This window comes from Ascaphus truei, chromosome 4, assembly GCF_040206685.1.
Source record: "Ascaphus truei isolate aAscTru1 chromosome 4, aAscTru1.hap1, whole genome shotgun sequence".
Taxonomy (NCBI): Eukaryota; Metazoa; Chordata; class Amphibia; order Anura; family Ascaphidae; genus Ascaphus; species Ascaphus truei.
In genome coordinates, this window is record NC_134486.1 from 414,876,002 (window position 1) to 414,903,213 (window position 27,212).

The 27,212-nt window shown below is 49.1% G+C and overlaps 1 protein-coding gene across 6 annotated transcripts in view; it reads left to right on the forward strand.

Moving 5' to 3' along the window:
- MDGA1 (MAM domain containing glycosylphosphatidylinositol anchor 1) overlaps window positions 1-27,212 on the forward strand; it is a 544,714-nt gene that overhangs the window by 462,126 nt on the left and 55,376 nt on the right. For all 6 annotated transcript variants that reach the window (XR_012801245.1, XM_075598788.1, XM_075598786.1 and 3 more), the window contains 2 exons: window positions 7,693-7,870; window positions 25,780-25,803. Coding sequence is in view for 5 of the 6 variants with exons in the window: in XM_075598788.1 (XP_075454903.1) it covers window positions 7,693-7,870; window positions 25,780-25,803 (202 nt within the window). In the remaining variant the exon portion in view is untranslated. The remainder of the gene's footprint in view (window positions 1-7,692; window positions 7,871-25,779; window positions 25,804-27,212) is intronic.

The window sequence follows — 27,212 nt, forward strand, 5'->3', positions numbered from 1 at the left end:
TGTGTGAATAATAGTGCTGCTTTATTGGAAGATTCCATTTCGGTCCTACGGTACTATTGACCTTTAACAAAGATCCAAAGTAGAACCGAAACATTGATAGTTTAAATAAACCAGCTGTATTATTCATGTAAAGCCAGTGGCATGCCATCTCCCCTTCTGTTCCTACACTACTGAAAGCTGTACCTCATAAATGTCACTCACCCACTGTAAGTAAAGTCCCTCCTATATTGCATTTCTCAATAAATAACGTCCACAAAAAGGTCAGCACTAAAGGTTTCATTAATGCCCATTGCTGGGCCGGGCGTCACCGAGGTTGCATTTCGTACTGAATGTGCTTAATTACGTGTTGCCGTGATTTATTGGAGGGATACACTCCATAGAGATATTGATCTGGACGTAGCTCTTAAGAATCATGTCCTGTTACCAAGATATTTTTTTCCCCCTATTATGAGCGGGTTAAGGATGGGAAGAGAAGCTAGATGTCTGTGCCTCTGCTTCATCGCATGTTGTTGGACAGACAGGGACATCGGATCACAGATCTTCTCTGCACTGTGAAGGAAAGGAAGGACATCTTGCATTGAAGTCTGAAACCACTTACATGTACAGATGTAGCAAGATTAAGGATCGCTGTGGTGGGTCGTCAGTGGCGGATTTAAAATGTTGCCGTCCATAGGCACTTACCCGGAGCCACCTCCTCCTGCAGCGCTTCCCTCCTCCTTTTGCAGCATCGCGGCGTCAAATAAACCGCAAAGTCACGTGACACTGCATTTCCATGACAACGCGATCCATGCCACGTCATTGCAACGCATCACTATGTGACGTTGTAGCGTTATCTGAAGCCACGATGCTGCACAAGGTGGAGGGCGGCGCGAAGGAGAAGGTAAGAGACCTTTACAGAGGCCCCACGCCCTCCCTCGAGAATAAGTGGGGATGAGAGCGGGGCCTCTGTGTGTTGCCCACAAATTTTGCCGTCCTATGCCCGGGCGTTATGGGAAATCCACCACTGGGCGTCACATTTAGATCGCGGCAGACACTGTCCCCAGCTCCGCAAACGCTTGCCTCTTCAAGAGCAGCGACTGAGAGTTGACATCCCGATTCCATTCTTTACATGTGGTCTACGCGAAACGAAGCAGTTTCACTGGATTTATCAGGGAGGGTAAGGAACATGAGACATCTATACCAACCATTCTGGTTCTTCTCCTGCTGGAGCAGTAAGACATACACAATACCACAGAGAATAAGAGGGGAAGACAAGTTTGGTCAATGATACTGGCTCAAATTTTCAAAAAGTTTGGCTGCCATGGCTAGCGCAAACAGACATAGCATGGGTGAGCAATGCCACCATTTGGCTTTAATAGTGCAAGGTGAGTTCTCGTTTGACGACTAGCAGTATTCAATTGACGGCGACTGAAAGGACAGATAGGGGTTACCCAGGACCCATATAGGGCGCTCAGAAATGGTACACAAGATACATGCAAAGATCATGCAGAATAGGCAGAAACATACCCAAAATGGAGTTCAAACCCAGGAAAGAAGAGATCCACGACGGAACCAGTCGGTGTGAATCCCTGCCCTCCCCTCCCCCTCCCTTTCTTTCCTAATATGTCAGCGCCCCCACCACCCCCCGAGTTTGTTAAATGTGAATATATGTGAATTTGTCTTGTTAAAAAAAAGGGGTGCGGAAGTATAACGCATCAGACTGAAAGAGTTATAATATTTACTACAACTGTACCTTGTGAATAAAATATAAAGTTGAAAAAAAAAAGAAGAAAAGGGGACGAGAAGGACTAGCCTGGTGGGACCAACACTCGTTTTGAAGCAGGTTAATCAGCTTTCTGTGGCGCTGGCCAAGAGACATTGGGGCCTATTCTAGTAGCCTTGATTAGTTCGCTGCTACATCGCAAGGTTTGTCATGTTCTCGCCGAACGGTTTATCAGTTGAGTTATCATGGTATTCAGAAAGAATCTGAACCCTACTCAAACCGCACGGCGAGGCAGAAAAACTAATCTCAGCCTCACTCAAAGTTCTCCCCGTGTGATCTGGCTGCGAGCTGCACGGGGAGAACCGCCTCTCCCTGCGCATATCTCGCCAGTGATCGCAGGGTTTTAATAAATATTTTAATACTAGTGTACGTGAGCAGGGGGTCTCCGGAGAAGAACTGTGTTGATTTCAGGTCCGGGGACCCCCTGCTTCCCGAGATGCAGGCCCCGGTATGGGGTGCCAGTATCTCTTATGCGTTTAAATGTCCCGTATTACGTGACCCGTGACATTTAAACATTGCATGGGGATACCAGCACCCCATAATGGGGCCTGTATCTCAGGAAGCAGGGGTCCCCGGACCTGAAATCAACGTGGTTCTTCTCCGGATACACCATGCTCCCACACACTACTATTAAAATTTTAATTAAAACAGCTTAATTACCTTAGCGGCTAACCGCTACGGCAATGAAGGGGTTAAACCTGAATAGCATGTTTATTGAGGGCAGAGGGGGTGGAGAATGGTGTGCTTGCCCAGGGTGGGTGGTTAGGCCTGCCGGGATGGTTGCGGGAGTGGTTAACTCCTTCAGTACCATAGTAGTCGGAACCGCTATGGTAATGAAGGGGTTAACCACTCCTGCTACCCACCTGGTAGGCCTAACCACCCACCCTTGGGGCAACTACCCCCTTCACTCATCCCTGCTACCCCCAAGAAACATTTAAAAAACAACCCTAATAGCCACCTCCTCTACCCCCAACAACCCTCCCAACACATAGAGTACAGTAATGTGCAAAATTACTACTATCCAGATATGGATAATAGTGCATTTGCCCATTCAAAATAAACAATATTCAGCAGCATATAGTAAATTAACTTCTACTTACTCCTGCCAGGGTGAAGGGTGTCCTCATCCCAGGTTCCGCGTCCATGTCCTCCGTTGGCAGGAACAAAATAATAATACAAAATACACTCTAATGGCCCCTAACCCCTTAATCACCTTAGAGGTTAATAATGGTACAGTACCCATTGGGATTGTCTTCAATCCCATTGGCTGTAGTACCATGTGATGTCAGCCATGTGGTGGGAAGAAGGTGGAAGAAAGAAGATTTTTTTTTACCTGATGCTGATCATCGCGGAGGATGGCGACGGATTGCAGTGGATGACGTCTTTGGTCGAGAGCCTCCTGATACGCCGGAATTAGGAGGATGAAGGCTTCTAAAGCTAAGACAAATATTGAATGTACTGTATGCCATTTTCTTTTTTCAGGTTTTTTTATTGTATTTATTTATTTTTATGTTTTGCTTGCCCAATAACTGCTAATGTATTTATCTGCGCCTCTTTAGGGTACAGATAAATTCAGTGACAGGCAATACATTTTTTGGTGAATGCTTGTTTTGAATTAATTGTTATTTTTTCTATTTCTGTTTATTGTTTGGAGTTAATTGTTGTGTATTTTTGGGCCTGTTGACTTTTTTTTTATGTTGGCCATTGACTGCTATAGTGGCTTATCACCTTCTTTCATCTTCTTCCCACCACATGGCTGACATCACATGGTACTACAGCCAATGGGATTGAAGACAACCTCAATGGGTACTGTACCATGTGATATGTTCCATTTGTTTAAAAGGATTCAACATCATCACTTAAAGTGATGTCACATCCTTTCAAAAATTGGACATGTCACATGGTACAGTAACCAATGGGATTGCCTTCAATCCCATTGGCTGTAATACCATGTGATATAGCCATGTGGTTTTAAGGATGTGACGTACCTCCCTTGGAGATGACGTCACATCCTTAAAAAAAAAAAGGGGGGGAAGCCTGTCACATGGTACAGAGCCCAATTGAATTGGACCTGGACCATCTAACCCTTAATGTGACGTCACAGGACTTATATAAGGCCTGTTCAGTCTCACTTTACCTTAAGAAGCTGACGAGTCAACATCCGTTTTGGATTTAACATGGGGTACATTGGATTACAAATAAAGGAGATTAAAGAAAAGAAGAAAATAATGCAAGAAGAAGATGAAAGAAGATTTTTTTACCTGATGCTGAGGATGGCGGCGGATTGCGGAGGATGACGTTTTTGGTCGAGAGCCTCCTGATACGCCGGGATTCGGAGGGTGAAGGCTTCTAAAGGTGAGACAAATATTGAATGAATGTAATTTTCTTTTTTCAGGTTTTTTGTATTGTATTTTTTTCTTTTTATGTTTTGCTTGCCCATTGACTGCTAATGTATTTATCTGCGCCCCTTTAGGGTGCAGATAAATACAGTGACAGACAATAAATTTTTTGGCAAATGCTTGTTTTGAATTAACTGTTATTTTTTTCTATTTCTGTTTATTGTTTGGAGTTAATTGTTGTGTATTTTTGGCCTGTTGATTTTTTTTTAATGTTGGCCATTGACTGCTATAGTGGCTTATTATGCCCATATTTTACGGGCATGATGTAATACTGTGCCAATCAATGGGTAGAGGGTGGGGGTACTTGTGCCGGGTGGGTGGTTAGGCCTCCTGAGTGGGTAGTGGAAGAGGGTTGATTAACCCCTTAATTACTGTAGTGGGTTTTTCTCCAACCAGGAGATGTCCTCACAGAATTTTGAATAAGGGCCAACATGTATTACACTGTAGGGGGAAGTTATTAAACAAATGTTAAATATTAAAAAGTATTTTTTCAGACCTTTATTTCACTTAGTGTCCTTCACTCCTGTATAATCTCCTGTATAATTTCCTGTATAATGGCCTTTATAAAATAAGACAGAGTTTATCATGACAATTCCATTTTAAGAACATGACCGTGCAGGCTAATTCTCTGGTTATACAATAATGGGTCTGGATGTCCAGGACATATTAAGGATGTGGGGTTGAGGTTGACTCCAGTTGTGAATGGCCCAAAGGGCAAAACAACCCTGGGTGTGTAATGATAAACAGGTGTAGTTTGATTTTTGTTCAATTACATCACAAGGTCAGAAATCATTGCCTCTCTGATTTACCTTTCCAGCTATTCAAATCGTAAATGTTATACCCTTTGCTCCACAAGGGCCAGCAATGCACTATACTGCCAAGTATCACACGTTCCGAAGGGGTGGCATGGTAGATATCTAAGTTAAACGAAGACACCTGTCTAATACACTGTAAGGGGTGTTGGTATCATAGAAACAGTGGTGTAATTCTGGAGCAGAAAGATTGCTCCAAATGTACAGTATCAAGAACATTTCAATTGGAAGCATTTTTTTGCCCCCAAATTGGCTTACTTTTGCCTTGATACATATACCCCTAACGTGTTAGTATCCTTACTCAATGTGACAATTATTGCCTTTTGATTGACAGCTGACCAAATAATCCCATGACATGAGATAGAACGAGATGCCCTCCCATGGCTGCACTACTTCAAAGCTAATACTTGAAAAGCATCACGCGTTTCTCAATAGCCCGACGCGTTCCAAGGTGGCTGAAATTAGAAGTAACCCATGATGTTGTTTTATATACATTTTTGAAAGGTTAAAATCAAACTTTATTTGGAACGTCCCTTTCTTCACACAGTACGTGAATGCCGGTGCACAGGCATTGATTACAGCATTACTTTTTTCCCCCACACCCTGTTCAAAGAGAATGAAGAATTCCATATCGACCTGTCCATCCGGCTTATAAATATCACCGGAATCCAAGCGTTCCCCCCAGATCTAAACAAGGCCATAAAAGGATGATGTGGGAGCCAGTAAAAAGCAAGAATTCCTTTTCACAAAAAATAAATCACTGTAGTTCAGCACAATGGGATGGAACATACAGTAAGGGGGACTGTAGGAAGCCCTTCGTGGTCAAACTAGCAGGGCCAGGGAATGAATGGAAAGTAATTACAAGAAATAATCCGTGGGGCTTGGCTTGTGTTCAGTTGGCGATTACCGTGTTGTGTCCTTATATTTAAGCTGAAAGAACAGAAACCAGATAATTGTTTTTAAAGGGGGTGCAGTTTATGGTGGGTAAAAACTGGGCCAAAACCCTTCAATGTAGTAAGTACAGCAATCATATGTCTGCAATGTCTCTCAGAGGTCCACAACCCTGCTTCATTTACCTTGGTGTCAGTGGCCAAGCTATGGACAAGATCCCGAGTAGTGACTTCTATTTCTGCTGTATGTTGCACAGTGAATGGGTTTTGTCACTTATTTCTACCCACCATAACCTGATTGTGTCCGGTTTGCCACCACTAGCAGCTTCACAACGCAGAATCAGTGGCCAAGCTCAGAGTGAAACAAGCTTAAAAAGACAAAACAGCTTTGAGCAGCTCCACTAATTCTGTATTTTCTTGGCCCAGGAATAGCTGCAACAACAATGCAATGTGATAATGGGTTCTGCTGGAGACATGCGGATAAACTCATGGATATCCTTCTTCGCTCACTCTTTAAGCAAATCCATTTAATAAAATAACTATTTTAACCCTTTGTTGCCAAAGGGCCCAGCAACTCTATGCTTTGCATCTGAGTGAACGTAATACAATGTTTGCTCAGCACATCCCCAGACATGTCATGTTTTGTGGATAACCAAGTAATTGCATACACGTGTGCTTGCTAATTCACTGGTTATTCACAGAAGGTAGTCTGGGTGAGGCTGCTTGAGCAGAGGGTTCAGGAGAGGCACTAGTAATAAAATGAGGCATACACACCCCATGCAGAACGTTAACTGAGACTACCACTTGTTCAATTTACATAGCAAGATCAGAGCACGAACAAAAACCTCCATAGTGTACATGCCAGCGCCCTCTGATATTAATTGCTTTTATATACTGTACTGATGTAGATAGACTTGCTATGATCTGTGATGCTGGACAGCAGGGTAGCCCCGCACGATCGCAGCCCCAAAACCCTACCTGGCCAGCCACACGTGTGTAAGAACTGCACAGAGACGCTGTCTCTCTCCGTGTTGGCAGCTTGAATCAAAGAGGCAACCACATGACTCCTTTGTTACCCAGACATCGGTTCTGAATTAAACCTGTCACTAGTATACTTTAGCCCAATTTGGTAGGAGCGCAGGCTCTGTTCTTTTGTCTTCCATATATGTAAGGCCAATCCTTTTATCAGCAGCATACTTCTAAAGAGAGGGGCGCGGTAATATGTACAGTCTTCCCCAGAGAAGCTCTGAAGCAGTCACTCAGTGTAATCATCACCAGATCCCTGGCTAGTTTGTGTATAATGCCCCAACACCCACCCTGAGCTTCCAGCACATGTGGGGTGCTCCCTATTTATAGTCTCCATATTAAATGAATCTAGTGATGTTATAGAAAGTTGCACACTTGGTTGACATTGCAATGCACATTGGCTAAGCCAATTTGGCCTAATGCCTGGCGAACGGCGTGCAAATTCTTATGAGATCGCCAAATTCTCTGGCAGATAAAGGGTTTAAGGAACATGTTTATGGATTGGTCAGAGCCCGTATGTAATCTTTTATGTTACTGTGACATACTGTACAGTTGCAGCCAACATGGTTGCAACCCGCGGGTTGTGGGCGCCTTGTTCAAAACAATGGCTGCTCTTGGCACAGGTGCGTTGTTTATGTCTCTCTGCACCGCACCTCGGGTTGGAATAACGCTGGCTACATCTGTATGCAAATGAAGTGTTGCATGTGACCTTTTTACCTATCCTGCGGGATATCATGTAAGCCAGGCCTGGTAAATCTCTCTGCCTGAACAGCTGATGTATCCTACACGTTGCTTGATTGCAGATGGACTTAAGAAGCATGATCATAAAAACCATCCCAGTCCGTGGTATCCTGAAGGGCCATCTTAAGGAATACCTGCTCACCGACCTGAAGGTGCCCCAGAACTACGAAGTCCAACTCACACCCATCACCATGTTCGGCGCTGGGGACTCTGCCTCCAGGATTCTCCGATACATGGAACGTAGGTACCCAAGTGCCCCAACAACCCCCCCAACCCTCCCCCCCAACCATGCAGCAGCTGACATCACACCCGTAAGCAGATCTTTTATTAATCCAGATGTATGACGAATAGACTGCAACATCTCACTGGTTTTTGTGTTCTCTGGCCTGTAAATGAAATGTAACATTTACTAAGCGGCGCCAAACCGTACGCCATCTTCATTTGAATGGGCCATGAGGGCCTTCAGCCTTAGCCCTCTTAAGTAAATCCGAACAATTGCCTCCTTTATCTTGCTGAGGATCTTAGGTTCTGTATGTGCCATTTGACTTGTCAAGTCCACCATCTTCATACTGATTCAAACAAAGAAGCAGGCGTTGAGTTCAGTGGAATTAGTTACGTACTTACTTAGTTACATACAGTAGTTACATAGTTACACAGTTACATAGTAGATGAGGTTGAAAAAAGACGTACGTCCATCAAGTTCAACCTATGCTAAATTTAGACGACAGATACTTTATCCTATATCTGTACTTACTTATTGATCCAGAGGAAGGCAAACAATAAACACTAGTGACACATTATCCAATGATATCTCATTAGGGGAAAAATAAATTCCTTTCTGACTCCGAGATTACTCCCTGAGTCAGCGTCCTCCCCATGTTTACTTATTTGATATGTCCCTGTATACCTTTCCTTATAGATGCATAGTAGATTAGCTCGGGACGCCAGGGACTCTCCTGTTTCGGCACAGTAACGCGCATTTGTTTCCGAGTCTTTTCTCTTGTGTCTCTTGTGAGGGGACCGGGCTGCGCAGACGGTGCTAGATCAGCGACGCGTAATGCCTCGGAGAGAGAATTGTTTGTGTGTACAGCTGTTCCGGGCCACTGGCCCCCAGTGCACTAACCGCAGCGCATCTGAATCAGAGCATCGTAAATATTTCATAGACAGAAGATTAACCCCCGTCCTGGCAGCAGTGCCCAGGAAACCCTACACTGTAGTTTGGTTATCATTGCATGTATTGTAGACAAAGGTAAATCTACACAATTTGTTTCATATTTACGAAGCAGCGATCCACAATAAGACACCTTCCAGTGCTGGACAACGCCTTACTGACCATGAATGACCCCTCTATTGCTTTAAATCGTTTTTTTAAGGGCCATGTAGCAAGGCAAATAAAGTGTCCCCTGTTGCACACACTACACCATCTTTCAGTGGTGTAAGGAAGTGCGCCCCCTGCTGCAGGTTGTCAGTAGGCAGAAACTTTCATGTCCCCTTAAACTTTGTGATTTGTTTAAAATCATAGTTTGGAGACAGAAAAGTAACAGAGACACAATATGCTACATCTCATGTGAATCTGTACATCATGTAACCCTTCCCATAACTCCCCCTAGTGACAAACCCCATATAGAAAACTCATGCACACGGGGCAAAAGTGGATCAGAGTGCTTGATTGCAGAGACACGAGACAGACAGGGCTCTATTGGTGCAGATTTGCTTTGAAATTGCCTTGATCCGTAGCCTCCATTCGCTGTGTGATACAGGAGACGTCTGCCTTTGCCCACACTTTAATATCTAGAATTGGCTAGTGTCCCGTTCCCCTTTCTCTGCTCCCCACGTGGGAGGCTGCTGTGCCGGCCACGGTATTGGGCACAGTGCCGGCTGTCGGGATGCCGGGATCCCTCCCATGTCCTGTACCGGGGGAAAGAGCTCAGGGACTGAACGCTGCTCTAAATATAACTGTTATCAGCAAGAATGATGAGGAGCTTTGCAATCGGTGCAGGATATTCAGTATGGTACTATAGCCGGGATTCACTAAGCCGCGGGGCACACCGATCCGGCATTTAACTGCCACTGACCTTCGGTGTGGGATCCCTCGCATCTGAGCCAATCCCGGCCTGTGTGCGCATTAACTCCTTTGTTGCCCACGAAGTCTGCGATGCAAATATGTTGCAGGTCCCTCTAGCTGCAGAGGGGTTAATTGCTTTACTGGTAACCCCTTCACTGCTGCAACAAATATTGAGTCTGACCCAACCTTCTATTCCTGCTTCATCTAAGACAGAAACAGACACTTACCTGGTAATACTGAGTGTCTCTGATTTACGGCCTGTGTCAGGTTCCCAAGGAGGGGAACACATCCCGGCTGTCAGCATTTGGGTGTCCAAGGCCTGTTTGTCCTGCTTCTCACCCACGGGCGACACAAGCGGTGTGTGCCCCTCCCTAAGCTGCCTAACCTTGCGATTGTTCCTTTAACCCCATTCACATCTGGAATCGCCAGCAACACAGGTCACGTTCAATGCCTAGCCCACTACACCGGGGGGCGCTCAACGCCAGCCATCAAGAGCCCCCAACAAGTCAGGTTTTGAGGGTATCCCTGTAGCCGAAAGACTGAGCCACCTGTGCTGAAGCAGGGACTGATTGAGCCACCTGGTTTGAAGCTGGGATATCCTCAAAACCCAACCTGTTGGGGGGGGGGGGGGCTTGACGCCTGGAGTCCTGGCGAGACTGCCGAGAACCACTGCCCTACACCACTACATTGCACCCCAAGAAAAGTTCCAACCTGTTACAAGGAAAGCATACGGGTCCATTGTACATACTCCAAAGCAGTAATTGGAGCCCCTTTTCCGGTCAAAAATCCCTATTTACTTCCCTATAAAATTACCCACGTGGGCCCATGTTTATTAAGCGGTGCTATGTCATAAGACACCTTCTGGCACTGGGAGACTCTGTTCACATGATTAGGGTGTCTCTTTACTAATGTCTCCCGGCTGCCAAACTTGTGCAAGAAAACCAGAGCCACATCCATCCCGGGATCCCCCGGTGAGAGCTGAGGGAGTTCTACCGTCGGTAAATCTGGTGCCATTCTTTTGCACGGACTTTGGCCCAGTTTTGTCGCCGCGGGACTTCAGTGCATAACCCCTTAGGTGCCTTCTGGAATAGCACCGCTCGGTGCCACATAGCTTGCAGCAACCTGTCTGTAAAACGAGAGCATGTTACAGTTTGCATCTCTGCTCCACGGTATAGGAAATATATACCCGTTTCTCCCAATAGCCTTAAAGGTTAACTTAAAAAAGCTCGTTACACACGATAGAATGCGCGCTGCTCTCATTGTGTCCCTTACCTATTGTTCCTATTTCTGCCAGTGTGTGGCAGCAGCGAGCTCTGGTTACCCCCTTATCTCTCCCCTGCTCTGGTTACCCCCTTATCTCTCCCCTGCTACTACTGGGTGAAGCTGGAAACCTCCAGCTAATTCTAGCAGCAAGGTGACTGGCGCCATATTTGCTACATGTAGTATGCTAGGAGATCACGGGGAAAAGCAGGGTGGCAGAGACATGTGAATGTGCTCACAGCTGATATCTTCATTTGCTGTACGCGCTAAGGTGGGAGGGTATTTGTAACTTTTTAACCCACCATAACTTATTTAATGTGTGATTGAAACCTATCCCAGCTTCATACTGCAAAGCCAGTGTAACTCAGCCCCCTGCTGGTGTTGGTTAATAAAGTAAACAAGGAGTTAACAGTGAGAGTAGAGGTTAAGCTCCACCCGGTGGTGACACAGCAGTACTGTGTTATAGGAGGTATAAAGGCTGGAAGCAGAGGATTCTGGGGGAGGGTTCCATCATGGAAGAAAGAGAGAAGCTGCAGAGAGTAGAGGTAAGGAAGATGTTCCCCAAAGCATAGCATAGATCAGGCCCCCCTTTTATTGTGTATCAGATAGGGTCCCATAGTATGGCCAAAAGAGAGCAGAGCTTTTCCCAGTAACGGGAATGCAGACATGCCTCAGTGGGCCAAACAGAAGTGCTCCCAGGATGTCTGGGGATCAGCCATATCCGCGCACCCCCACCCACAGTATTCAGTACTCCCTGAGGAAGTGTCCGTTCCAAAGCAGGGGTTGGTAAGCCACCGTAACATTGCACAGAACAGGCCTGGATCTCAGCAGGGGGCCACAGTAACAGGGACAATACGAATATTACTAAGTAGGGGGCTCAGCCCACCACATGATCGTCAGTAATGTAACAAGTAAATGCACCTCCCATGAGTGTTTAGAGTGGGCACTCCTGGAAGACCCTTATTAATGGAAATACGAGATTGGCTGACATGAAGTACAACAATACAAATCTACCTGTGACAGCCGGGCCCCGAGCCTGGGAACATAGCAATGCACAGAAACAGATAAAAATGGACAGATAGAAACGGGAAGCGCATACACAGGAAAACAGACACCGTGCGTACACAGATAAAAACGGACAGATAGAAACAGGGGCAGCGCGTACACAGAAAAACAGACGCCGTGCGTACACAGATAGAGACAGGGGCAGCACGTACACAGATAGCAACAGACGCCGCACGTACACAGACAGAAACAGACGCCGTGCGTACACAGATAGAAACGGACGCCGTGCGTACACAGATAGAAACGGACAGATAGAAACAGACGCCGCGCGTACACAGATAGAAATAGACGCCGCACGTACACAGACAGAAACAGACGCCGTGCGTACACAGATAAAAATGGACAGATAGAAACGGGCAGCGCGTACATAGAAACAGACACAGCGCATACACAGGAAAACAGACGCCGTGCGTACACAGATAAAAACGGACAGATAGAAACAGGGGCAGCGCGTACACAGAAAAACAGACGCCGTGCGTACACAGACAGAAACAGACGCCGCACGTACACAGACAGAAACAGACGCCGCACGTACACAGACAGAAACAGACGCCGTGCGTACACAGATAGAAACGGATGCCGTGCGTACACAGATAGAAACGGACAGATAGAAATAGACGCCGCACGTACACAGACAGAAACAGACGCCGTGCGTACACAGATAAAAACGGACAGATAGAAACGGGCAGCGCGTACATAGAAACAGACACAGCGCATACACAGGAAAACAGACGCCGTGCGTACACAGATAAAAACGGACAGATAGAAACAGGGGCAGCGCGTACACAGAAAAACAGACGCCGTGCGTACACAGACAGAAACAGACGCCGCACGTACACAGACAGAAACAGACGCCGCACGTACACAGACAGAAACAGACGCCGCACGTACACAGACAGAAACAGACGCCATGCGTACACAGATAGAAACGGACAGACAGAAACAGGGGCAGCGCGTACACAGATAGAAACGGGCTGCGCGTACACAGAAACAGGCGCTGCGCATACACAGAAACGGGCTGCGCGTACACAGAAACAGGGGCCGCGCATACACAGATAGAAACAGAAGCAGCGCGTACACAGATAGAAACAGAAGCAGCGCGTACACAGATAGAAACAGAAGCAGCGCGTACACAGATAGAAACAGACGCAGCGCGTACACAGATAGAAACAGAAGCAGCGCGTACACAGATAGAAACAGAAGCAGCGCGTACACAGATAGAAACAGACGCCGTGCGTACATAGATAGAAACAGGCGCAGCGCGTACATAGAAACAGACGCCGCGCGTACACAGAAACATGCTGCGCGTACACAGATAGAAACAGGACCAGCGCATACATAGATAGAAACAGACGCCGCGCGTACACAGAAACGGGCCGCGCGTACACAGATAGAAACAGACGCAGCGCGTACACAGAAACGGGACGCGCGTACACAGATGGAAACAGACGCAGCGCGTACACAGAAACGGGCCGCGCGTACACAGATAGAAACAGACGCAGCGCGTACACAGAAACAGGGGCCGCGCGTACACAGATAGAAACAGACGCAGCGCGTACACAGAAACAGGGGCCGCGCGTACACAGATAGAAACAGACGCAGCGCGTACACAGAAACGGGCCGCGCATACACAGATAGAAACAGGCGCAGCGCGTACACAGATAGAAACAGGGGCAGCGCGTACACAGATAGAAACAGAAGCAGCGCGTACACAGATAGAAACAGAAGCAGCGCGTACACAGAAACAGGGGACGCGCGTACACAGATGGAAACAGACGCAGCGCGTACACAGAAACGGGCCGCGCGTACACAGATAGAAACAGACGCAGCGCGTACACAGATAGAAACAGACGCAGCGCGTACACAGAAAGAAACAGGGGCAGCGCGTACACAGATAGAAACAGAAGCAGCGCGTACACAGATAGAAACAGACGCAGCGCGTACACAGAAACAGGGGACGCGCGTACACAGATGGAAACAGACGCAGCGCGTACACAGAAACGGGCCGCGCGTACACAGATAGAAACAGACGCAGCGCGTACACAGAAACAGGGGCCGCGCGTACACAGATAGAAACAGACGCAGCGCGTACACAGAAACAGGGGCCGCGCGTACACAGATAGAAACAGGGGCAGCGCGTACACAGAAACGGGCCGCGCGTACACAGATAGAAACAGGCGCAGCGCGTACACAGATAGAAACAGGGGCAGCGCGTACACAGATAGAAACAGAAGCAGCGCGTACACAGATAGAAACAGAAGCAGCGCGTACACAGATAGAAACAGAAGCAGCGCGTACACAGATAGAAACAGAAGCAGCGCGTACACAGATAGAAACAGAAGCAGCGCGTACACAGATAGAGACAGAAGCAGCGCGTACACAGATAGAAACAGGCGCAGCGCGTACACAGATAGAAACAGGCGCAGCGCGTACACAGATAGAAACAGACGCCGCACGTACACAGATAGAAACAGGCGCAGCGCGTACACAGATAGAAACAGACGCCGCACGTACACAGATAGAAACAGACGCCGCACGTACACAGACAGAAACAAGGGCAGCGTGTAGCAGATGGAAACAGACGCAGTGCGTACACAGATAGAAACAGACGCCGCACGTACACAGATAGAAATGGGCAGCGCGTACACAGATAGAAACAGACGCAGTGCGTACACAGATAGAAACAGACGCAGTGCGTACACAGATAGAAACAGACGCCGCACGTACACAGATAGAAACAGACGCAGTGCGTACACAGATAGAAACAGACGCCGCACGTACACAGATAGAAACAGATGCCGCACGTACACAGATAGAAACAGACGCCGCACGTACACAGACAGAAACAGACGCAATGCGTACACAGATAGAAACAGACGCAGTGCGTACACAGATAGAAACAGACGCAGTGCGTACACAGACAGAAACAGACGCCGCACGTACACAGACAGAAACAAGGGCAGCGTGTACACAGATGGATACAGACGCCGCACGTACACAGATAGAAACAGACGCCGCGCGTACACAGATAGAAACAGACGCCGCACGTACACAGATAGAAACAGACGCCGCGCGTACACAGATAGAAACAGACGCCGTGCGTACATAGATAGAAACAGGCGCAGCGCGTACATAGAAACAGACGCCGCGCGTACACAGAAACATGCTGCGCGTACACAGATAGAAACAGGACCAGCGCATACATAGATAGAAACAGACGCCGCGCGTACACAGAAACGGGCCGCGCGTACACAGATAGAAACAGACGCAGCGCGTACACAGAAACGGGACGCGCGTACACAGATGGAAACAGACGCAGCGCGTACACAGAAACGGGCCGCGCGTACACAGATAGAAACAGACGCAGCGCGTACACAGAAACAGGGGCCGCGCGTACACAGATAGAAACAGACGCAGCGCGTACACAGAAACAGGGGCCGCGCGTACACAGATAGAAACAGACGCAGCGCGTACACAGAAACGGGCCGCGCATACACAGATAGAAACAGGCGCAGCGCGTACACAGATAGAAACAGGGGCAGCGCGTACACAGATAGAAACAGAAGCAGCGCGTACACAGATAGAAACAGAAGCAGCGCGTACACAGAAACAGGGGACGCGCGTACACAGATGGAAACAGACGCAGCGCGTACACAGAAACGGGCCGCGCGTACACAGATAGAAACAGACGCAGCGCGTACACAGATAGAAACAGACGCAGCGCGTACACAGAAAGAAACAGGGGCAGCGCGTACACAGATAGAAACAGAAGCAGCGCGTACACAGATAGAAACAGACGCAGCGCGTACACAGAAACAGGGGACGCGCGTACACAGATGGAAACAGACGCAGCGCGTACACAGAAACGGGCCGCGCGTACACAGATAGAAACAGACGCAGCGCGTACACAGAAACAGGGGCCGCGCGTACACAGATAGAAACAGACGCAGCGCGTACACAGAAACAGGGGCCGCGCGTACACAGATAGAAACAGGGGCAGCGCGTACACAGAAACGGGCCGCGCGTACACAGATAGAAACAGGCGCAGCGCGTACACAGATAGAAACAGGGGCAGCGCGTACACAGATAGAAACAGAAGCAGCGCGTACACAGATAGAAACAGAAGCAGCGCGTACACAGATAGAAACAGAAGCAGCGCGTACACAGATAGAAACAGAAGCAGCGCGTACACAGATAGAAACAGAAGCAGCGCGTACACAGATAGAAACAGAAGCAGCGCGTACACAGATAGAGACAGAAGCAGCGCGTACACAGATAGAAACAGGCGCAGCGCGTACACAGATAGAAACAGGCGCAGCGCGTACACAGATAGAAACAGACGCCGCACGTACACAGATAGAAACAGGCGCAGCGCGTACACAGATAGAAACAGACGCCGCACGTACACAGATAGAAACAGACGCCGCACGTACACAGACAGAAACAAGGGCAGCGTGTAGCAGATGGAAACAGACGCAGTGCGTACACAGATAGAAACAGACGCCGCACGTACACAGATAGAAATGGGCAGCGCGTACACAGATAGAAACAGACGCAGTGCGTACACAGATAGAAACAGACGCAGTGCGTACACAGATAGAAACAGACGCCGCACGTACACAGATAGAAACAGACGCAGTGCGTACACAGATAGAAACAGACGCCGCACGTACACAGATAGAAACAGATGCCGCACGTACACAGATAGAAACAGACGCCGCACGTACACAGACAGAAACAGACGCAATGCGTACACAGATAGAAACAGACGCAGTGCGTACACAGATAGAAACAGACGCAGTGCGTACACAGACAGAAACAGACGCCGCACGTACACAGACAGAAACAAGGGCAGCGTGTACACAGATGGATACAGACGCCGCACGTACACAGATAGAAACAGACGCCGCGCGTACACAGATAGAAACAGACGCCGCACGTACACAGATAGAAACAGACGCCGCGCGTACACAGATAGAAACAGACGCCGCACGTACACAGACAGAAACAAGGGCAGCGTGTAGCAGATGGAAACAGGGGCCGCACGTACACAGATAGAAACAGACGCAATGCGTACACAGATAGAAACAGACGCAGTGCGTACACAGATAGAAACAGACGCAGTGCGTACACAGATGGAAACAGACGCCGCGCGTACACAGATAGAAACAGGAGCAGCGCGTACACAGATAGAAACAGACGCCGCGCGTACATAGAAAGAGACGCCGCGCGTACACAGAAACAGATGCCGCGCGTACACAGATAGAAACAGGACCAGCGCGTACATAGATAGAAACAGACGCAGCGCGTACACAGAAACGGGACGCGCGTACACAGATGGAAACAGACGCAGCGCGTACACAGATAGAAACGGGCTGCGCGTACACAGAAACAGGCGCTGCGCATACACAGAAACGGGCTGCGCGTACACAGAAACGGGCCGCGCATACACAGATAGAAACAGAAGCAGCGCGTACACAGATAGAAACAGAAGCAGCGCGTACACAGATAGAAACAGAAGCAGCGCGTACACAGATAGAAACAGACGCAGCGCGTACACAGATAGAAACAGAAGCAGCGCGTACACAGATAGAAACAGACGCCGTGCGTACATAGATAGAAACAGGCGCAGCGCGTACATAGAAACAGACGCCGCGCGTACACAGAAACATGCTGCGCGTACACAGATAGAAACAGGACCAGCGCATACATAGATAGAAACAGACGCCGCGCGTACATAGATAGAAACAGACGCAGCGCGTACACAGAAACGGGCCGCACGTACACAGATAGAAACAGACGCAGCGCGTACACAGAAACAGGGGACGCGCGTACACAGATGGAAACAGACGCAGTGCGTACACAGAAACAGGGGCCGCGCGTACACAGATAGAAACAGACGCAGCGCGTACACAGAAACGGGCCGCGCGTACACAGATAGAAACAGACGCAGCGCGTACACAGAAACAGGGGACGCGCGTACACAGATGGAAACAGACGCAGTGCGTACACAGAAACAGGGGCCGCGCGTACACAGATAGAAACAGACGCCGCACGTACACAGATAGAAACAGACGCCGCACGTACACAGACAGAAACAAGGGCAGCGTGTAGCAGATGGAAACAGACGCAGTGTGTACACAGATAGAAACAGACGCCGCACGTACACAGATAGAAATGGGCAGCGCGTACACAGATAGAAACAGGCGCAGCGCGTACACAGATAGAAACAGACGCCGCACGTACACAGATAGAAACAGATGCCGCACGTACACAGATAGAAACAGACGCCGCACGTACACAGACAGAAACAGACGCAATGCGTACACAGATAGAAACAGACGCAGTGCGTACACAGATAGAAACAGACGCAGTGCGTACACAGACAGAAACAGACGCCGCACGTACACAGACAGAAACAAGGCCAGCGTGTACACAGATGGAAACAGACGCCGCACGTACACAGATAGAAACAGACGCCGCGCGTACACAGATAGAAACAGACGCCGCACGTACACAGACAGAAACAAGGGCAGCGTGTAGCAGATGGAAACAGGGGCCGCACGTACACAGATAGAAACAGACGCAATGCGTACACAGATAGAAACAGACGCAGTGCGTACACAGATAGAAACAGACGCAGTGCGTACACAGATGGAAACAGACGCCGCGCGTACACAGATAGAAACAGGAGCAGCGCGTACACAGATAGAAACAGACGCCGCGCGTACATAGAAACAGACGCCGCGCGTACACAGACACAGATGCCGCGCGTACACAGATAGAAACAGGACCAGCGCGTACATAGATAGAAACAGACGCCGTGCGTACATAGATAGAAACAGACGCAGCGCGTACACAGAAACGGGACGCGCGTACACAGATGGAAACAGACGCAGCGCGTACACAGAAACAGGGGCCGCGCGTACACAGATAGAAACAGACGCAGCGCGTACACAGATAGAAACAGGCGCAGCGCGTACACAGATAGAAACAGGCGCAGCGCGTACACAGATAGAAACAGGTGCAGCGCGTACACAGATAGAAACAAGGGCAGCGTGTAGCAGATGGAAACAGATGCCGCACGTACACAGATAGAAACAGACGCCGCACGTACACAGACAGAAACAGGCGCAATGCGTACACAGATAGAAACAGACGCAGTGCGTACACAGATAGAAACAGACGCAGCGCGTACACAGATAGAAACAGACGCAGTGCGTACACAGACAGAAACAGACGCCGCACGTACACAGACAGAAACAAGGGCAGCGTGTAGCAGATGGAAACAGACGCCGCACGTACACAGATAGAAACAGACGCCGCACGTACACAGACAGAAACAAGGGCAGCGTGTAGCAGATGGAAACAGACGCAATGCGTACACAGATAGAAACAGACGCAGTGCGTACACAGATAGAAACAGACGCAGTACGTACACAGATGGAAACAGACGCCGCGCGTACACAGATAGAAACAAGGGCAGCGTGTAGCAGATGGAAACAGATGCCGCACGTACACAGATAGAAACAGACGCCGCACGTACACAGACAGAAACAAGGGCAGCGTGTAGCAGATGGAAACAGACGCAATGCGTACACAGATAGAAACAGACGCAGTGCGTACACAGATAGAAACAGACGCAGTGCGTACACAGATGGAAACAGACGCCGCGCGTACACAGATAGAAACAGGAGCAGCGCGTACACAGATAGAAACAGACGCCGCGCGTACATAGAAACAGACGCCGCGCGTACACAGAAACAGATGCCGCGCGTACACAGATAGAAACAGGACCAGCGCGTACATAGATAGAAACAGACGCCGTGCGTACATAGATAGAAACAGACGCAGCGCGTACACAGAAACGGGCCGCGCGTACACAGATAGAAACAGACGCAGCGCGTACACAGAAACAGGGGACGCGCGTACACAGATGGAAACAGACGCAGCGCGTACACAGAAACAGGGGCCGCGCGTACACAGATGGAAACAGGAGCAGCGCGTACACAGAAACAGGGGCCGCGCGTACACAGATAGAAACAGACGCAGCGCGTACACAGATAGAAACAGACGCAGCGCGTACACAGATAGAAACAGGCGCAGCGCGTACACAGATAGAAACAGACGCCGCACGTACACAGACAGAAACAAGGGCAGCGTCTAGCAGATGGAAACAGACGCCGCACGTACACAGATAGAAACAGACGCAGTGCGTACACAGATAGAAACAGACGCAGTGCGTACACAGATAGAAACAGACGCAGTGCGTACACAGATGGAAACAGACGCCGCGCGTACACAGATAGAAACAGACGCAGTGCGTACACAGATGGAAACAGACGCGGCGCGTACACAGATGGAAACAGACGCAGTGCGTACACAGATAGAAACAGACGCCGTGCGTACACAGATAGAAACAGACGCAGTGCGTACACAGATGGAAACAGACGCAGCGCGTACACAGAACAGACGCAGCGCGTACACAGAAACAGACGCAGTGCGTACACAGATAGAAACAGACGCCGTGCGTACACAGATAGAAACAGACGCAGCGCGTACACAGATGGAAACAGACGCCGCGCGTACACAGATAGAAACAGACGCAGTGCGTACACAGATAGAAACAGACGCAGTGCGTACACAGACGGAAACAGACGCCGCGCGTACACAGACAGAAACAGGAGCGGCGCGTACACAGATAGAAACAGGAGCGGCGCGTACACAGATAGAAACAGACGCAGTGCGTACACAGATAGAAACAAGGGCAGCGTGTACACAGATGGAAACAGACGCCGTGCGTACACAGATAGAAACAGGCGCAGCGCGTACACAGATAGAAACAGGTGCAGCGCGTACACAGATAGAAACAAGGGCAGCGTGTAGCAGATGGAAACAGATGCCGCACGTACACAGATAGAAACAGACGCCGCACGTACACAGACAGAAACAGGCGCAATGCGTACACAGATAGAAACAGACGCAGTGCGTACACAGATAGAAACAGACGCAGCGCGTACACAGATAGAAACAGACGCAGTGCGTACACAGACAGAAACAGACGCCGCACGTACACAGACAGAAACAAGGGCAGCGTGTAGCAGATGGAAACAGACGCCGCACGTACACAGATAGAAACAGACGCCGCACGTACACAGACAGAAACAAGGGCAGCGTGTACACAGATGGAAACAGACGCCGCACGTACACAGACAGAAACAAGGGCAGCGTGTAGCAGATGGAAACAGACGCAATGCGTACACAGATAGAAACAGACGCAGTGCGTACACAGATAGAAACAGACGCAGTACGTACACAGATGGAAACAGACGCCGCGCGTACACAGATAGAAACAAGGGCAGCGTGTAGCAGATGGAAACAGATGCCGCACGTACACAGATAGAAACAGACGCCGCACGTACACAGACAGAAACAAGGGCAGCGTGTAGCAGATGGAAACAGACGCAATGCGTACACAGATAGAAACAGACGCAGTGCGTACACAGATAGAAACAGACGCAGTGCGTACACAGATGGAAACAGACGCCGCGCGTACACAGATAGAAACAGGAGCAGCGCGTACACAGATAGAAACAGACGCCGCGCGTACATAGAAACAGACGCCGCGCGTACACAGAAACAGATGCCGCGCGTACACAGATAGAAACAGGACCAGCGCGTACATAGATAGAAACAGACGCCGTGCGTACATAGATAGAAACAGACGCAGCGCGTACACAGAAACGGGCCGCGCGTACACAGATAGAAACAGACGCAGCGCGTACACAGAAACAGGGGACGCGCGTACACAGATGGAAACAGACGCAGCGCGTACACAGAAACAGGGGCCGCGCGTACACAGATGGAAACAGGAGCAGCGCGTACACAGAAACAGGGGCCGCGCGTACACAGATAGAAACAGACGCAGCGCGTACACAGATAGAAACAGACGCAGCGCGTACACAGATAGAAACAGGCGCAGCGCGTACACAGATAGAAACAGACGCCGCACGTACACAGACAGAAACAAGGGCAGCGTCTAGCAGATGGAAACAGACGCCGCACGTACACAGATAGAAACAGACGCAGTGCGTACACAGATAGAAACAGACGCAGTGCGTACACAGATAGAAACAGACGCGGCGCGTACACAGATGGAAACAGACGCGGCGCGTACACAGATGGAAACAGACGCAGTGCGTACACAGATAGAAACAGACGCCGTGCGTACACAGATGGAAACAGACGCAGCGCGTACACAGAACAGACGCAGCGCGTACACAGAAACAGACGCAGTGCGTACACAGATAGAAACAGACGCCGTGCGTACACAGATAGAAACAGACGCAGCGCGTACACAGATGGAAACAGACGCCGCGCGTACACAGATAGAAACAGACGCAGTGCGTACACAGATAGAAACAGACGCAGTGCGTACACAGACGGAAACAGACGCCGCGCGTACACAGACAGAAACAGGAGCGGCGCGTACACAGATAGAAACAGGAGCGGCGCGTACACAGATAGAAACAGACGCAGTGCGTACACAGATAGAAACAGAAGCAGCGTGTACACAGATGGAAACAGACGCCGCACGTACACAGATAGAAACAGACGCAGTGCGTACACAGATAGAAACAGACGCAGCGCGTACACAGATGGAAACAGACGCCGTGCGTACACAGATAGAAACAGACGCAGCGCGTACACAGATAGAAACAGGAGCAGCGCGTCCTAATTATCACCACCTTGTGCTGCTGTTGGGTCTTAACCCACAAATTGTTTGGCGAGCCTTGTCTTGTGTCACTTGCACTGAGTTAGCACCTGTGTAAGAGATTGAAATGTGCGGGGCTGGAGGCAGAGATTAGCACTACTTTTGTTTACACACCAGGAGCATCATTACTCGTGTGCGAAATGATCACCTATGGTCACAAACCACATGAAAATTGCCGAACTCTCTCTCTCTAGCACTGTAGCTCTCTCTTTCTCACTCATTCCGCCTCTCTATAGCTCTCTCTCTCTGTCATTCTATCTGCCGTCACCGAACCCTTCCTATTCCCCCCTCTCTTGCGTTTCCCTCAATTGAGGCTCCCACTGTCCAGATCTTCTCTCCTCTCCCTGTCCACGTGGCGGACATCTATCGCCCACCTACCTCTACTCATCCCCCTTCTGCCTTTCTCGCTCACTTTGAGTCCTGGCTCTCTTTCTTTCTCTCCTCAGACCCCTGTTCTTCCCCTTGGGGACTTCAATTGCTACATTGATGACCTCTCTCTCCCATGGGCTTCCCGCTTTCTCTCTCTAACCTCTTCTTTTGGCCTTCAACGGTGGACTGCAGCCAGCACCCACAAGGATGGCCACTACCTAGAAAGTTTTTTTAGTGAAAACCAGGTCTCTCTCTGATTTCTCCATTTCCCCCCTTCTTCCATCATCTCATCTCATTTTCTCTCTCTCTCACTTCTCCCTTCTCCACCTCCATCTACCCCTCGCTTCTGCAGAAACCTGCGCTCTATTAACCCACCAGCTTTTGATTCCACTTTACGCTCCTCCCTCTCCTCTCTCAGCCCTGCTCCAGACCCTGACAACCTGGTCAGGAACTGCAACTCCGCCCTATCCTCCTCTCTTGATCTAGACAATTTCTCTCTGCCGTTCTCGCCCTTCTAACCACATACCCTGGCTAAATTCCCACACGCGCATGCTGCGTTCCTGCCTCTGGAGGAAATCTCGCACTCTCGCAGACTTCCTTCACTACAAATATATTCTATCCTTTTTTAACTCTGCTCTCTCGCAAGCTAAACAAACCTACTTTTCTTCACTAATCAACACACAGAAATCTAACCCACGCCAACTCTTCTCTGTGTTTTACTCCCTACTCAGACCACCTTCTGCTGCCTGTTGTTCTTGCTCCATCTAACCTCAGGACTTTGCTGATTATTTCCAGGAAGAGGTGGAATCCATACGTCAGGACATCCCCTCTGTTTCCTCCTCCCATCCTACACCTCTTCCTAACTCTCCTCCTGCCTTCCTTGACTCTTTTTCTACTGTCTCAGAGGAGGATGTGTCACTGCTGATCTCCTCTTCTCCTTCTACCACTTGCCCTCTTGACGCCATTCCCTCCCATCTCCTAAAACCTCTTGCTCCTACTATAATCACTACGTTCACACACATTTTTAACACCTCCCTCTACTCTGGTACCCTTCCCTCCTCCTTCAAACATGCAACAATTATATCATTACTCAAAAACAGCAAGCTTGAATCTACCTGTCTTTCTAACTATCGTCCTGTCCCTCTCCTGCCTTTTGCTTCTAGACTCCTTGAACGTCTTGTATTCTGTCGCTTGTGCCATTTTCTCACCTCCTATTGTCTCCTTGACCCACTACAATCTGGCTTCCGCACTGCTCACTCGACTGAAACAGCCCTCACTAAAATAACGAATGACCTACATGCTGCCAAAGATAAAGGTCAATATACTCTGCTCATATTACTCAACCTCTCTGCAGCATTTGATAGTGTGGACCACCCTCTTCTCCTTCACATTCTCCATACTCTTGGTATTCGTAACAGGGATCTATCCTAGATCTCCTCTTCCCTCTTCTATCGTACTTTCAGTGTCCCTTTTTTGTCAACACCTTCTCCTCTTCTATCTCTGTGGGTGTCCACCAGGGCTCTGTCCTGGGACCTCTTCTCTTTTCTGTGTACACACTCTCTCTAGATGACCTAATCACATCTCTTTAGTTCAAATATCACCTCTATGCTGATGACACACATTTACTTTTCAACCCTCGACCTTACACCTGCTGTACAAACCAACGTTTCTGAATGTCTCTCTGCAATATCATCCTGAATGGCCCTCTGCCACCTTAAACTTGTCAAAAATGGAGTTCTTCATATTTCCTCCCAAACCTGGCCATAATACCTTGTTCCATATTACTGTTAAAAGTATTATCATACAAGAACGCTGCCTAGGGCATGGCTGCGCAAATGGAGGTGCGGGGGGCGCGGTTTTACAAAGGCCCCGCGCTTCCCCCAAGATATCTAAAATAAATGCAGAGGATCGCGCGAGGCCTCTGCAACTTTTCACTTACCTGGAGTTCCAACGACGTGTCTCCAGGGCAACCGGTGTCATGTGATGTCAAGTTGCCATACCAACGTGACGTCACATGACCCAGCGGCATCATATGACGCCGGAGCCTTGCAGGGATGGGGGGTGCGAGAGCCGGGGAGGAGAGGAGACGGGGGGGTGCATGTAGGTAAGTTTGCGCACCCATAGCCTAGGCAGCCTCTGATTGAGCCACCTGTGCTAAAGCTGGGATATCCTGAAAACCTGACCTGTTGGTTGCCCTTGAGGAATGGAGTTGAGCGCCCCCTGCACTAACATATCCCAAGATATCCCATCACGGAGAGTAATGATATGCGGCATTTCTAACACTTGAAGCTATTTCTATATAGCCGTATAGCCAGTATGTGCCTCGATGGTCTTTAATATTACTACTATATCTATTACCCATTAGCTCCTGTCTGTCATTGCTTACAGAGCCACATCACATCCTATATCTTTTCCCACCGGATTTAACCCGGTCAGTGTTTTTCCCTTTCACGTCATATCAGTGTTAAACCATTTCACTGCCTTGAGTGTGAGAATATTTCCCTTTCATTTCAACGCCTCCTGACTGCTCCGTAACGATCCTGTCTGTCTGTCTGCGCAGTACATTAGTGAAAAGGTTAATCGCCACTAAATCAGATTGTGTTTTTCTTTTTACAGCTACCAACTACCCGAACCCTGCAGGTAAGTGTTATGTATTGATCATTTGAATCAGTGCTGTGATTGAATAGCTGCGGGAGAATGACAGCGTGTGCAGGGCAGTATGTGACAGGTCATGTCTGTGTTATAGAAGGCTCCATCTATAATGTGCTGTAGGGGTTGGACAGTAAACAGCTCCTTGTTTGCACGCACATACACCAGCCGCTGTACTATGCAGGCATTGTGTTCCCATCCGTGTCTGTGCAAAGTACAAGGAAATCTATTTACCGCGGCAATTTCTGGGTTCAATTCATACTTAAGGTCTGTTGAATAAAGTGCTGTAGCCATTATCTGTTTTTAAAGCCTGCCAAGAACTGATAATTGTATAACGCGCAGGCAGGACCGGCGTGATGACGGTGTAGTCGGTGCCACTGCACCGAGCCCCCCGCAGTTACAGAGCCTCCGCACTCTTCCCCGCACCAATGACACTGATTGCCGGGGGAGAGCCCGAGGCCTCTGTAATTCTCTTACCTTAAATCCGCATACACACAGCGGAACACAAAATACAGACGGAAAGCCACACTTACTGGGGGTCTGGGGTCGAAAACTAGACTTTCCTGGGTGCAGGGCGCTCGCTTGGAAGAGCTTACCCTGACCGGGACCTAGCCCGGGATCTCCTGGAACTCAAATCGGCATGAAATTCCACCGCCACCGCTACGTTCTTGTCCGCAGAACTTGGTCTCCCCTGACCGCGAGTGAGCCTGACTCTCCTGGAACTCAAATCGGCATGAAATCAGAGGAGCCACCGCCACGTTCGATTTCTAGAACTTGGGCGCAGAATGCGGGACTTAGTCTCTGGCGCGCAGGCTTTTCGGGCTTGAAATTGAAGCCGGTTGCTTTGCTATTACAAACAGAGCATCTTTGAAAGCCCCACCTGCGCTCTTTTGGCTCTAACACACTCTTTTGGCCCTGATCTGATTGGCTCACAGCTTCTTATAGCTTTCACTGCTCTCGCTGAAACATAGAGGCAAAAGCTAACAACCAATCAGCGCGTGGGAACTTTCTCAAGCAGCCAATTAGAGCCACGCCGGTTAAAAAAGCCAGGTCAGTGGGAAATTTGAAATAGCCAAAGGACATGCGTGTGCCTGCCACATCTCCCCCCCCCCCCCGGCAATCCCAATGCCACCCGCTGGGCAATCCCTGCTGACCAAATGCCGTTCCAACCTCTGGGCATCCTCTGGCTGCTCTGAACTCCGATGTCCAGCAGACATACCGGCGCCTATGGGTTTGCACGGGCTGCCTGTTTTGACTTCGGTTCCCAATGTTTAAACACATTAAAATAAATTTTAATAAACACTGAGTCTCGGGGAAGCCCTCCAGCTATGTGGGACTTAGGTGAGGATCTTGGGGTTTGAAAACTAGGAGTCTGGGAGACACTGTATGGCCCCGGTGCA